The sequence below is a fragment of the Syzygium oleosum genome, unplaced genomic scaffold, assembly GCF_021117445.2.
Source record: "Syzygium oleosum isolate NSW1041296 unplaced genomic scaffold, Sole_v2.1 Sole_v2.03, whole genome shotgun sequence".
Taxonomy (NCBI): domain Eukaryota; kingdom Viridiplantae; phylum Streptophyta; class Magnoliopsida; order Myrtales; family Myrtaceae; genus Syzygium; species Syzygium oleosum.
In genome coordinates, this window is record NW_026607487.1 from 18,154,938 (window position 1) to 18,168,863 (window position 13,926).

General features: G+C 43.3%; 3 protein-coding genes across 4 annotated transcripts; 2 read left to right on the forward strand and 1 right to left on the reverse strand.

Annotated features, from left to right (window-relative positions):
- The first annotated feature begins 1,811 nt into the window (after positions 1-1,811).
- Positions 1,812-2,918, forward strand: LOC115671956 (high-affinity nitrate transporter-activating protein 2.1-like). Its single transcript, XM_030593672.2, has 2 exons — positions 1,812-2,158; positions 2,416-2,918. The coding sequence occupies exons 1-2, from the start codon at positions 2,029-2,031 to the stop codon at positions 2,904-2,906; spliced, it is 621 nt and encodes a 206-aa protein (XP_030449532.1). The 5' UTR covers positions 1,812-2,028; the 3' UTR covers positions 2,907-2,918.
- Positions 2,919-5,101: 2,183 nt separating this feature from the next.
- Positions 5,102-6,863, forward strand: LOC115671958 (uncharacterized). The gene is made up of 2 exons (XM_030593674.2): positions 5,102-5,516; positions 6,709-6,863. Exons 1-2 carry the CDS (start codon positions 5,176-5,178, stop codon positions 6,716-6,718), a joined length of 351 nt encoding a protein of 116 aa, XP_030449534.1. The 5' UTR covers positions 5,102-5,175; the 3' UTR covers positions 6,719-6,863.
- A 1,058-nt stretch (positions 6,864-7,921) lies between these two features.
- LOC115671888 (protein-tyrosine-phosphatase MKP1-like) lies at positions 7,922-12,467 on the reverse strand. 2 transcript variants are annotated; one of them, XR_008816102.1, is made up of 3 exons: positions 9,570-12,467; positions 8,269-8,411; positions 7,922-8,188 (listed from the first exon to the last, which is right to left on the reverse strand). XR_008816102.1 is itself a non-coding variant. In XM_030593561.2 (2 exons), the coding sequence occupies exon 1, from the start codon at positions 11,780-11,782 to the stop codon at positions 9,587-9,589; it is 2,196 nt and encodes a 731-aa protein (XP_030449421.1). In that variant the 5' UTR covers positions 11,783-12,467; the 3' UTR covers positions 7,922-8,411; positions 9,570-9,586. The 2 variants fall into 2 exon arrangements, 1 of the variants encoding a protein (XP_030449421.1); XM_030593561.2 differs by having other exon boundaries at positions 7,922-8,411.
- Between the last annotated feature and the right edge of the window lie 1,459 nt (positions 12,468-13,926).

A 13,926-nucleotide genomic window follows, 5' to 3' on the forward strand; every position in this document is an offset into this window, starting at 1 on the left:
GGAAGAACCGGCCGAAGGAAAAAAAAACAAAAAACAAAAAAATAATAATAAATAATAAATAACAAATAATAAAATGGGAATCTGCCTTCCTCGCTTTCCAAAAGGTTCGGATCAATTTCGTTCCATTTAAATTGGGAAGCAAAAATTGGAATACTGCACGTTATTCAACGAACAAAAGAGGGAAGATCTTATTTATCGAGGAGAAAATTGAACTTGACCCCAAAACAAAAAAAAACAAGAAAATTGAGGATCGACTTATAAAAAAAATATATTAAATTGAAAAGAAATTGTTGAGCAAAGGCAGAAATTGAATGGTATCTTTGGATCTTCAATTCGATGGGGGATGTCTATCGATGTTTCTTCCCATTCCTATTCTTTCTCCACCTCAATTGTCACGAGGTATTATGGAGTTGTAAATGTAATCTTATTCACAAATCTCACCATTACCACCCCCTTAACTACTTCACTAAGATTTAATTTTCGATTCGAGGGCCCCGACAACAACTTACAACATGAACTTCAAAACTCAAAAGCCGGCTTTATATATGGAGTGACGATATACTTTTTTTTTTATCAAATTTTCTCTAAAATATCTCAATCTAAATTGTCGTCAATGTGCTCGTCGTTCTCAACTACAATCTTGAACATGAGAGAAATTGATTTCAACTAAGATACGGGTTTGTATCCGAATCCGGCAAATTTCATGTTTGGATCCCCGAGGAACATTGGAGGCCAATGCGCGTTATCTCGTGAGGTGATATCTTAGATGTAATTGTTTGCATGTACAGTAAGGGATTAATTGACATGAACACCTAGATTATCATATCACTACTATAAGAGAAATACTTAAGTGCAGAAAAAAATTTGACACCCGTATTCAAAGTGTAGTCAGTCAAGTTCCGAAATTTAAAGAGGGAAGGTGCAATCTAAAGACTTGCATTAATCTTATCTGAATTGAGTGATGAAAGAGCACGAGATGTGGCTCGTGTTGACATTGTGGCTCAGACGGAGTTGCAAAGCCTTTCTCAAGCTAGCAACGAGTGCTGGCGGGCCCTTGATTGAGGTTGGGGGTCACGCGATCCTAGAAGCCTGCCACCAGCGTCCCTAGGATCCAACGATCATCCTTTAGCTGCCTCTCTCTATCTCTCACTGACTCAACTACACATCAGCCCCGTGTGTTCAGCCACACGGGCAATTTAGCAATAAGAATTACCAAAAAAAAAAGTCATAATAAATATATTGTATTATATCAATTGAATCCTAAACATTTTCATGATTTGTCAATTGAGTCCATCCATCCATTTTTTCCGGAAATCGCTGATATGGACACAACTAGCAAACATGATCGTAACCCAGATATGAGCAAGGCCATTGTGGCTAAGCCATCATCGATATGGAGTTGAATGCATCCAAGAGAACGAAAGTTGAAAGTTTTGGTGAGGATCTTTCGTGTTAGCCCATATTACTCCAACACGACCGAAAAGAAAGAGGAAAAAAGGAAGAGTCGAACAATTGGACTCTCTTGAAGCAGCAGGACCCGCAGTCGGCGCACGAAGAGTCAAGCCAACGACAAAACATCTCTAACGCGTTGGATCGTCCGACCATGTCATGTCTCTCACACCCCCCCCCCCCCCCACCTCTTGGACACGCTCACGGGCCAACAAAGTAGTTTCTCCTGCGCTTTTCGAATTTCCGTAACAAGTCAATGGCCCGTCCTTTTTTGGGTCTGTCAATGGCCCGTTCAATAACGCATTTTTTTCGTGGACGAGGGATGATATTCGTCGTGGCTTTTTATCGCCTCATCATCATATCCTCCAAAGTCCCCCAAAAGAGAATAGCGTGTGTGAACAAGTAGACGAGAGCCCCCGTCTCTTCTCCAAAGTCAGAGGGAAGCTGTTCTGCGCACGGCTGAGACTTTCTTGGCCAACATCCTAGTCGTCGTCCTCCTACTACTGCTAGTATTAGTTGCCAATTGTCTGCATAGAGCCCGCCATTGTCCAGAGCTTCTCTCTCTCTGTGTAAAGAATCATGAAGTCTCAGTTCCTCATCGCTTTGGTTTTGGTTCTCCTTCGCTCGCTCATGTCATGCCATGGAGGAGTGCTCCTCTCCACACTCCCGAGAACCATCCTGGTCTCTGCTTCTCCTCAGCCTGGACAAGGTAGTTTGTTAACATCTCTTCTCCCCTTTTCTTGTTTCACTTTTCCTTTTCAGTAGGGCGAATCTCGCCGCCGGAGCTCCAGCTCGATGACCCGAGTTGATCGGATCGTAACCTGTACGCCGACTTTACAGATCGACGCCACCCTCGGTTGGAAAGATTCGGAGAGAAAGAAAGGAAATTGATTCGTTGATTCTTCAATCCATCTTTCTTGATTTCTCTCTCTCTCTCTCTCTCTCTCTCTCTCTTTCTCTCTGCAGTTCTCAAAGCAGGAGAGGACACGATGACAGTCAAGTGGAGCTTCAACCAAAGCGTCCTCACGTCACAGGAAAACGAGACGTACAAGACCATAAAGGCCACTTTGTGTTACGCTCCCGTGAGCCAAGACGACCGTGCGTGGAGGAAAACGTTCAACGATCTCAGCAAGGACAAGACCTGCCAATTCACCATCGTGGAAGAACCTTACGCTGCCGCCGACGCCAACAACGCCTCGGCTCGCAGCTTCGAGTGGACGATACAGAAGTACGTGCCCACGGCGACCTACTTCGTGAGGGCGTACGCCTACGACTCCGACGGCATCGAGAAGGCTTACGGTCAGACCACGGACGAGAAGAAGACCGCCGACTTGTTCCGGATCGAGTCCATCAGCGGCCGCCACGCCTCGCTCGAGATCGCCGCCGGTTGCTTTTCCGCCTTCGCCTTGGCGTCCTTGTTCGGGCTGTTCTGGGCGGAGAAAGCCAAGAAGAAGTGATTTTTCAGATGATTTGCGAGGTTCTATCAACACGTATCTCGTGTATCGATTTGCCGAAGCGATCATCTTGTTCAGGAAAGAAAGAAAAAAAATCAATGGCGTTATCTTACGACTCGACGTTGGTCTTTGCCATAGAAAAGTCCATGTTCCCAATAACTAGGGGCACCGGCGATTCCTTCAACCGCGAGTAAGGTATATAGCCTAAAGATTGAAGACCGAAATAGATGAAAGAGGGTTTTATTTGAGAAAAGTAGACTATCTAATTTTTTTTAAAGGGTTAACGCGAAAAATCTCAAACCGGTACATTTATGACAATTTTAATCTCCGTTAAATTTTATCATTAAATTTCTGAGTTGGATGACATGTGACAGTTGGCGGGTGTACCGGTTTGGGGTTTTATTCTCCGTTTGCCATAGGTATACTAGTTTGTGATTTTTCGTATTATCAATTCAATTTAACGGAGGGTAAATTTGTCATAAAATATACAAGTTTGGGGTTATTGGTGGTCAAAAAATTAGTTTGGGGCAAATTTGTCACAGGTGTATGAGTTTGGGGTTTTTCATGGTCAAAAAATTAATTTTGGTTAAATTTATCACATATGTATCAGTGTGAAGTTTTTTGTAGTAGTAATCCTTTCTTACGAGGCATAGCAAAAAATATGCTTTTTTTGGGTCTTGGAGTTTGATAACTCCATAAGTTCTTGCCAAATAAAAAACTCCCTAAGTAGGCGATGAAATAATGATTGATATTGGATATTTCTTTAGACAGCTATAGTATAGTAAACTTGTTTTAATGATTATATCTAATGTATGTAACAAAGTTACTATATTCCAGCAAAAGAAAACACGGGTATTAAGAATTTGGGCAAACTTCACAGCTTCTGTGGAATCATGAGCAATTTAAGTTCCCTTTATTGAAAGATCAACCTTAATCATAGAAAAATACCTGTAAGTATAATTCTGCTGGAGTTTATATAAAGGACTTGAGTTGGATTTATTTTTTGGACCCGTGTTCTTCGCTACTCTTCAGGGGAATTACTCAAAACACTCCTTGAACTTTTGGAACAATACATGTTTCGATAAAAGTTTTAACAATTGCACATTACTCCACAAAATTTTACTATGTTGGCACCGCCTTTAACCCTCGATTATATTTTCCGTTAACATGCAATGTATATGGCTTCAATACTAAAAGTATATTTTCCGCTTTTTAAGGAACTGTCTTTTTTATCCTTGGTTTTTATAACAAATGATAAGATAAAGGAGATGGAGAAAACTATATTAACTAAAATAATTGATGAATACATTAATAGAACTAATGAGATGTTTTTAAAAAAAAAGAAACTCAATTTAGTAAAATGGCAAGAGGCCTGAATAACAAAAACTCTCAAATTACAAAAGTTGGATACTCAATACGTACTTTTACGCTATTAGTTAATGTAAAAGAAAATGATTGATCAGTAAAAACACTTGAAAACATCACTTGGGATTTCGCTTAATCATTTCCTTTTATGAGTTGAGGATACCATTTCCTTTTACGGCCTTTTTTTTAGACTTCTTTATTAATCAATAAGCTTTTACATTAATTAACGCTTCAGATATATACATCCCGAGCACTTATCTTCTGTCATTTCAGTTCTTGCTGTCGAGGCCTTCTTTATTTAATTTGCTTTCATTTTTTTTTGAAATATCGTATTTAGCTCTATTAAAGCGTAGATATTTATCAAATTCCAACAAATTTTGATTTTTAAATAATATTATCGGTACTTAATTTTCAATCATTAGTACTTTAGTTAATCTCCGTTTCTCCCATTTTATATATTTCTACATTTTTACCGTAATTAAGGGTAACATAGAGATATCGTCCAAAAGAATGAGATGAAAATATATTTTCCATCATTAAAGTTATATGTATCTATACATGCTGATAGAAAAAGATAAAGGGGATGGGGGGGGGGGGGGGAGATAACGGTGATAACAAAAAAAAAATTGAGGGACTATTGCGTAATAATTGAAAGTTCGAAAGCAAACGTGTAATTCCCCAAAGTTCACGGGGCATTGCGTAATTTCTCCGAAGATTTCCTTGGCCGACTTCCCCCTTTTTTTTTATTTTTTTTTATCCCGTATTTGTGATGTTGAATGGCGACGGCGAGATCGCATCGAGGATCGCTCACAGACCCACGCGCGCCACTTCGCTGTTAGTGTCACACGCGCGCCCCAGAATTTCACCCAAAATTGGACACCCGAGCGAGGCAAAACCCTAGGAGAAAATGAACCACCTCGCGAGACGGGCGTCGGCCATCCTCCGGCGGCCGGGCTGGGCTACCCCCTCCTCCGCCGACCCGCTGAGCGGCGGCCGCCGCCAGAGCCACCACCAGCAGCAGTGGCGAGGGATCCGGGTGAAGGTCCTCAACGGCAACCTGGAGCAGGCCCTCGGCTTCATGCAGCGCACGATGCAGTCGAGCGGGATCGAGCGCCTGATCAAGCGCGAGCAGACGCACCACCTCAAGAACTCCGAGAAGCGCGTCCTGGCACGCAAGAGCCTCGAGCGCAGGATCCGGTCCCAGGACCTCGCCCGCAAGCTCAAGGCCATCCTCATCAAGAAAGTCAGGTGAAGATTTCCCCCCCTCTTCCTCTTTGTTGAAGGCCGATCGGTGAGGCGGTCTTCGATGCGCCATGTTTGCCTCCGTTCCTTTTGCATCGGATAGCACTTGGGGGATGGTGGGGGAGGAGATGGAGCGATCTGAAAGTGTTCGTTCGCGATGCTTTCGAATAGTTTAATCACTCTAAGCTTAGGATGCTTATACGCCGATGCGCATTGTTTTCTGTCGACGTTGCATGAAATGATGCTGCAGGATTGGTTGTAGGAGTCCAAGCTGATTGCGGTTTTGGCTCACTGGTAAGATTTGACTGCTGGAGAAAATATACATAGTGGGAGAGGAATTGCTTGTTTGAGAGCCCAAATCCGATGAGAAATCATCACTTGGTCGCGTCGCCGGCCTTTACTCTCGCCCAATTAGCAGCTTTGACAAATGCTCCGAGTTACCTTTGCATATGAATTTTGAGCTCGTCGATGGCTCTTATGTAAACGCAAATTACATTGCTTACATTGCTTACCTTACTAGTGGAAATTAACTAAACAAATTAAATATTCCTCAAAAAATTTACGGCCCCGGTAATGTAAGGTACTGTTGTTGATCGTATGTAGCTGACTGAAAGTAAAAGCCTGGATAACGCCTTGTTCAGTTCATGATTTCGTCAGTTTGATATGCGTAGCTTATACTAGTGTCTGTATGTGATAGTCGAGTTGGCTGCTGGCTTTTTGGCAAGTGCTGTTACGTGCGGTTTTTGGGCACCTCGCCAAAACTATCATTCACTGGACATCAAGTTCTCACTTAGTAAATAAATTGTGAGATTTTGAAAGGGCTGAAGGCGATAATTTGCTATGAATTGAGTCGAACAAAGGAGCAGCTTCTTGTCTTTAGTCCATGACGAGGATGTATTGCATATGTTCTTCTACAATGGTCCTGCTCACTCAGTTTTTAAGCCAAGGACGATGCTCCCCATCAGAAGGATTGGAGAAAGGATTTTGTTGTCCGAGCTGAGGATTGTTTTTTCCATTATTCAATGTTTTTTGGCCATTCTGTAGTTAATCCTGTGATGTCCTTTTGTTTCTTCTACCTGTCAGTAAAGGCGATCTCTCGTCTGTCTGATTTGTGTGTCTCCATCGCCTTCACATGTTTGCGAATCTCATGTTTGCATTTTACGTTGCTTGCTAACTGTTGTTGATTGTGTTGTTGCAGGGGTCTATAGGAGTGGTTATGCAGCAGTTTGTTACCATACATGAGGACTTAATTTTCAGAGTTTCCGCTACATGTAGAGATCTCTTCCATTAAAGAATTCTGTGAAAGAACATTTTTGTTACAGTATCGTCAGCAATGAAATGTTTATTCGATGGAATGTTGGATTTGTTGCTTGATATGCATGTCTCGTTCTTGTGGTTGTGTGGACTATTCATAAGCGGCGGTTTCTTCACGATGTGAGGATTTGTTTTGACTGATGAATTCGCCATCAGTAACCCGGCATTGGAAGTAAGAAATGCATCTTAATATGCCTTAGGACTATTTCAGCCCACTTCCAGAAATTTAGGCAACCTTTTAAGTTTTTGATGCTCGGCTCGTATTTAATGCGCCAATGAAGGAATGGAAGCAAGAAATCCATCTTCACTTAACAGAATTGCTGCAGGATTTCTTACATGAGTCATGGAGTTCATTGAAATTGCGAAGTTTCCAAAACAGAAACTTTTTCTTGTTCCTAATTCGTAGGGCATATCAAGTTGTAGATAATCTGTCTCAAATCTCAGAACAATTGCTTCCCGGCTGTCTATTCGTCATGTAAGTGCTGCATTATTCTACTTGCTAGGGTTTGGCTTTTGCTTCAAAACTTTTCATGGCAGGTTTCTAACCTCAGCAGAACAAAGACTTACTGACAAATCTAGTTTCTATTTGACTAGGATGGCGTAATGTAGAATTCTAATACTTGTTCTAAAGTCGTTTCGTCTTATCTCTGTCTCTGTCTTAAGCTCGAGGAGATTTGATTTTATCGTTTTTTTCTTTTGGTAAGAACATCATTTCATTACGAGCAAAAAGCAAATACCATCCAATGTATACTAGGCTCTATTCAAATCCGAAATATAGACAGACGTAACTTCATTAGATAGGCCATCAGCCTGTTGATCCCGAACTCGGCCATTTGATCTTGTAAGGGCTAGTGCGAAGGGTACTTACTTTTCCAACCATGCTCTAGATATCGTCGACATGAGCCTACTATTTGCTTGCGAAACGAAAACCATCAACTGCAAAGTCTCCGTTCACCCTGGTGCAAGCCATAAAGCATTTCCCAGTTCATACTGGAACACCGGTCCAACACATTTGCGACATGACCTGAAGCTCAACTCAAAGAAATGGCAGCACTTTTGGCACAAGATACTTTACGAACCTTGATACACACGAACTGTAGAAGAAAAAAAGTGCTCTCAAATAGCTTGATTAACTCTAAATTCGATTTATCCCCAATTGCTCAGTTACATGAAACTATTTAGTTCTACTTTATTATAAGTGTACAGCAGGCTTGTTTTCTATACATGACTTTGTATATTAACAGCTTCCGTCCCTCCCAAATCATCGCACAAGCAGCATCACTTGCACTGCCAGGGATGCCAAAAGATGCTCTCAAGTCTTGAAACATTACCTCCAATAGATGTAGGGGATTGCATAACCGAGTCTGCGATGGTCATGAATGAATACGTCAATCTTGGTTGCATATCCGTTCTGCTGATGAAAGACACGGGGTTCTTCTCTTACCATCTGTAAGTGCATTATGTATTATACTGTGACATCACCGGTCTCTCAGCATTTGGGCAAAATCCATTTGAACGGAAGGATCAGTTACCCACTGTGCAACCGCAGAACATCAAGAACTGCTCAACCTTAGATCCTCGTACCTTCTGCACATATCATATGTCTTTGGATGTTAAGATCAGGCATCTTGTACAACGTCATCGATCAAAACAAAATTCCAGCACATGCCAGCAATACCCAAGCACACGGGGAGAGAGAGAGAGAGACAGAATGACAAAAATCCACTAATCATATATTATTAATGCCTAAGAAAACATCTTTTCCATATATTTCGCTATATTTTCTTTTCTTATCCAACCATATATTTCAGTATAAAAATGCAGAATTCTGGACTTCAAAATGCGTTTACGTTACGAAACTGCCATTTTTCCCTGTTAGTCATGGGTCAGCTCAAACTCAAACAAGTACCAGGACAAAAAGCTGAGAAATAAAGTCCAGCATCTTGTCTAAATGTTACAACACGGAATCGTTTCTTGACTTCACTAGTCCCTCAATATTTTCAAATTAATGTAACTGCAGAATTTGCACTTGCTAGACCCGGAAAAGGAATGATTTTTTCTGCAGCCCCAACTTACCTTTGCTGCACCCTGCTAAATACTCAATTACAGAGAATTTCATCGTAATGGCTACTGATAACTGTCCTAACAACGTACAAATCAGTCCAAAAAGAAGCAACACATATCCCCACTTTCTTTAGATGGGATTTAATTTGTAAACGTGAGCAGGCCACTTCGTTCATCTTTGAACCAAGCAGACGAACACGTGAAATGAAATATTTTAAATCCAACTTGCGATCCTTGACCATAGCAAGTTAGCAACTAAACTGGCTGAACTATCCTCTTGATTCGTTGCCAGTTAGTAACAATTCAAGACCCCAAAATAGTCTCCCATCGTCAATCATTCTGAAAGAAGCAATATCACAACACTGCATTTATTTCTTAAACCAAAGCAACCATGCATTAAAGACATCAGTTCATGATCTTGATTCTTGCGTAGTCATGCAAGGTGAGGCCAGAAAACCTAAAGCATTTAAATTCTCATCATGAGGGTAAGCTAAGATATTGGAAGACCCAAATATATGTCAATCATATAAGATCTCTCCCTAACTTAATTCAATTCGAGTAAATGATAACATGGCAAGATACACACAATCACACAGGCACAAGAGAGAGAGAGAGAGAGAGAGAGAGAGAGAGAGAGAGAGAGAGAGAGAGAGAGAGAGAGAGAGAGAGAGAGAGAGATACCTATGCAGGGGAATTCCCTATTCCCTGTCAACCGTCGCTTCAACTTCATTTTCCAACTCCATGCCAGCCTTCATGGAGTCAGCATCTGACATGAGCACTTCTGTATATCCTTCATGGCCTTCAGTATCTGCTTCACTGCATTCGCTGTCTTCCATGAGGCTGTCATCTAAAGAAAACGACCGTGACCTTACCAAATTTCTGCGAACACGAGGTGGTTCATCTACTGAGGGCAACATCATTCTAGGAGGAGGATTGCTTCCTCTGCGCTCAGCTATTGATGGAGAGGCCCCTTTACAGGGCAAAGAAGCATTGGTGGCCCTCAAGGCCAGAGTAGCAGAACAGGGCTCTCTAGGTGAAGGTGGAGTCTCTTTATACGGTAAACAAGAATTGATCAGCAAAGGAACATGCTTAACAGAAAAAGGATCCGTTTGTTCCAAACCGGAAGGTGAAGGTTGCCGGGAAGAAAAATATGACAAGTCAGACCAATTAGAGGAAGAGGGTGAAAAGGTAAATGAACTAGCATAATCAGAGGTTGAAGGTGATAGTGCAGGGGACTTAGAGCTCATGATAGGGCTGTTGACTGGAACACAAGAGAAAGAATCTGGCGAACTGCAAGATGGTGTTGGGACTGGTGACGAAAAAGGATCGGTGCAAGTGACACTCTCAACCTCCTCGTTATAGTCATCCCTTGTCATATCTGAGCCGCCTTTGAGGAAATAACTAAAGGAATCTGGTGAACCACATGGATAGGTTGATGGGGTTGATGGTGAAGAAGGATCATTTAGTGAATCATGGCTTTCTGATCCTTCATCCGCCACACCAGTGGCTATATCATCAAATGGAGAAGAATTGTATCCCACTTTGGATGCCGTAACAAACTCTTTCATCACGCCACTAGCAAACTTCTGCCGAAGCCTATCCCACCCGTTTTCTCTCGCAGGGAGGCACGTTTCTGAACCAGTATTTGATACGGAAAAAGGTGGAACCACTCCTCCAGCAAGTGCTTTGTGAAATATCTCAAAATCCAAATCATATGCACCAACTTTCCTTTCACCAACCCTGTTACTCGTATTACTCGTGTCATGTTTGGCCAATAAAGGTTCTTCTTCGGCACATTCATATTCATCTGACAATAGTTGTCTATTGCCAAGTGCATTCCAAAACTCAAAAGGCTCTTCACCTTCTTTAATGCTCACAATTGGACCCTGTGCCCTTTCATACCGGACAACCTGGCCAGCAGCCTCCTTTGCTTTATTTAGCATCACGATATTGCAACCTTTCCCAATCCAAATATATATGGAAGAAGGAATGTGCACGACGAATGCTCCACGAGAATCGAGTCGCTCTGCACTTGGATTGCTCAACATCTTTGGTACAAGATGAAGAGGATCATAAGGTGAGTGTGGGGCCATCCGATACATCCTCAGCACAGGAGTCGTGCTTGAAGGCGCAGCATGCACCCGCTTCTGGCACTGCAAGAGTTGGCAAGCAAACCCCATATTAGGGTTTGTCACCCCTCTAGCAGCCTTCACATACTGAAACGCATCCTCAAAGCTCTGGCCCTCCCTCCACATGAGATAGGCAATGACCAGAGAGGTCGATCGAGACACGCCTTGGCAACAATGCACTAGAACTCTCCCTCCCTGTTCTCTAACATCCTCAAAGTAATCAAACACATCATAAAGAATGCTCGTTATATCTTCAGATGGACTATCTTGCAACCAGAGCGTCTTGTACACAAGGTCGCTCTTGAAATACTCGGGGGAAACAAAGCCCACACAGTTGAGTACGTGCGTAATCCCATTCTGCCTCAACAATTCCCGGTTCTGAGCTACGGCATCACTCCCCAAATATATGTGATCAGCTATCCTCGAACACTCCTTATTGAAAAAAGCGAGCTTGTCCCTCTTGAACTGAAATTCCCTGACCGGAGTTTCCGAATTCGAACTATCGAGCTGCTTCCCCGTCGGCCCCCTCGGGGTTTGAGGGTTAGGCCACACGCCGAGGTCATCGGAACCGGCTCTAGGCCACTCCTCGACATTCCGGCGAGAAATAGCGAGGGGCTGAAGAGGCGGCAAGCAGGAGCGCGCCTTGTTATTCGGCTGCGGCCTCGGGTTCGGCTTGAAAGGCGACCGGTCGTTCCACGAAACAGAGCGCAAGTAAGCTTTCCGGGTGGCGCCGGCAGGCCGGTCTCTGTCTTCCTCCCCTAACATCTCAGGCAGGAATCACCAAACTCGCGCAAATAACGAGCACCCACAAGAAAGGATCGTTCCCGGAAAGAGCATTGAAAGGGGGCAAGTTGGTGTCCCGATCAGAGAGTAAAATAGCTCTGACGTTGAAAGCTCGAAATTCTTAATCTTTATTCACAAAGTACCTACCGTTTTCACCACCTAAAACCCTTGACCGTTTCTCTCTCTAGGACAACTGTTTAACTAATCTCTCTCTATCTCCTCTCTCTCTCTCGCTGCCTCTTCTCTCTCTATCTCTCTCTCTCTGTGCCTGCATATCCCCGCATAGCAAGAAGGAAGACGAAGAAAAATCAAACACGAATGTATGACCGAGTAAAACTCAAGACCCTTCAGAAGAGCTGGCGTACAGAGAGATTCGCGACCGAAAGAAAAAGGGTATTCAAAGAAGAGCGCAGGCGAGAAGAACGGGTCAAATCCATGGAGTCGAGTTTGTTGAATGTGGACTTACACGAAACAGGGGAGGAAGAATCTTTTGGCGTCTGGCTGTGGAAAAACGAGGGTCAGGGAAGCCAAGCTGCTGTCGCTGCTGAACATGCTACGCGTAGCGCAGACTGCACACGGAGAGCGCGAGAGAGAGAGAGAAGGAGAGAGAGGGACAGAGACAAAGAGTTTCGTTGAAGCTACTGAGGGACGAAGGAGAAGGAAGCAAGGACGAAAGGAAAGGAAAGGAAAGGAAGGGGAAGGGAAGAGGGAGGAACGGGTCAAAGTGCCACGTCATCGTGGGATGGTCCATAGGATGCGTGCCATGTCCTGTGATGTCATTTAACATCTCGGGGATTTTTAACTTTCGTTGGAGGGAAAATGGAAAAAGTAAAAAAAAAAAAAATGAAATTTCGAGTCGGTCACGGGATGAACGGCGTTCGCGGTCGGAGACAACCCCCCCCCCGTTCGGACGAGGGCACCAGTCCCCAAGTCGCACGTAAGGAACTATATAGTTCGTTAATATCCTGGAAATGTTTCTAAACGGCAACGTTTTGGCGGCGAAATCGGTTGGGTAGAAGCAGGTCATGACCGAGGACTGATATAGCCTAAGTTGGACTTGGACTGCCCTTTTCTTCTTCTTCTTCTTCTTCTTCTTCCTTTTATGTTTCTTTTCTTTTTGCCCATCATTATTTATTTATTATTCTTCGTCTTCCTTATTTTGGGTTTGAAGTTTGAACGAGAAGAGGGAGGAAGATGTCGCTTTTGGACAATAATGGGATTTGGAATTTGGTATGATCAGCCTCAGAAATTTCCAAAATATTAAAAAACAAAGGAAGGAAAAGGAGAAAAAGAAGGCTTGCGAAATTGGTCAACAAGTTTTGCCGTGGAAAGCGTTTCAAACTTCAAACCTACTGAAGTGGACCGAGAGGGCTTGTCCACCATTTTGGACCAGCCGATGCTGCAGCTTTGAATATGGGAATTTACTCACCCCGGTTTCCAATTCAAAGTTCAAACCCCCGGCACCACCATTCACGCCCGCCCCTTCGCACCGCTCCTTCCTCCCTTTGCCCATTTTCCCAACCGGATAGGAATGTGTGTGGCCCGAAAGGGGAAATCGGATGTCGAAGGCGGGTCGTGCGTAAGGGGTTCCTTGTTTGGTGCGCCGGCGGCGAGAACGGAGGAAAAAGCTCGAGGGCAAGACGGGAGGAAAGAGTTGGAGGATACACGAGGTTGAATTATAACGTCTGAAGAGATATAGGTTGCGTTTGGTTAAGTTTTCTCAATGAGCTCCTTAAGGAGATTTTGGGGTGTTTGGCAAGCTTTTCTAAGGGGTTTTAGGTCATATGCTAACATTGGGAAGGCAGAAAGCTCAAAGAAGGTCCCCACGTGCCTTGAAAACCATCCATTAATGAATTTCAGCCCGTTGCCTTTTCTGCCCTCAAAAGACTATTGAAAGTTCATTTTTAGTCCGATTCGAGTGGTTCGGTGCTTCTTCGAGTATACATTGAAATTACGTCGTAACTACCTCTTTGGATAGGATCTTTCTTTCGGGACGACGTGGATGATTCCGTCATTGATGATGACAGGTCCGAATCGAAGCCGAGAAAATCCGGATGCATTTTCCACAAGGGGCCTATAAAGTCGGTAGCAGAAATTCTCTATAACGCGTCCCTCAACGTTCTTGA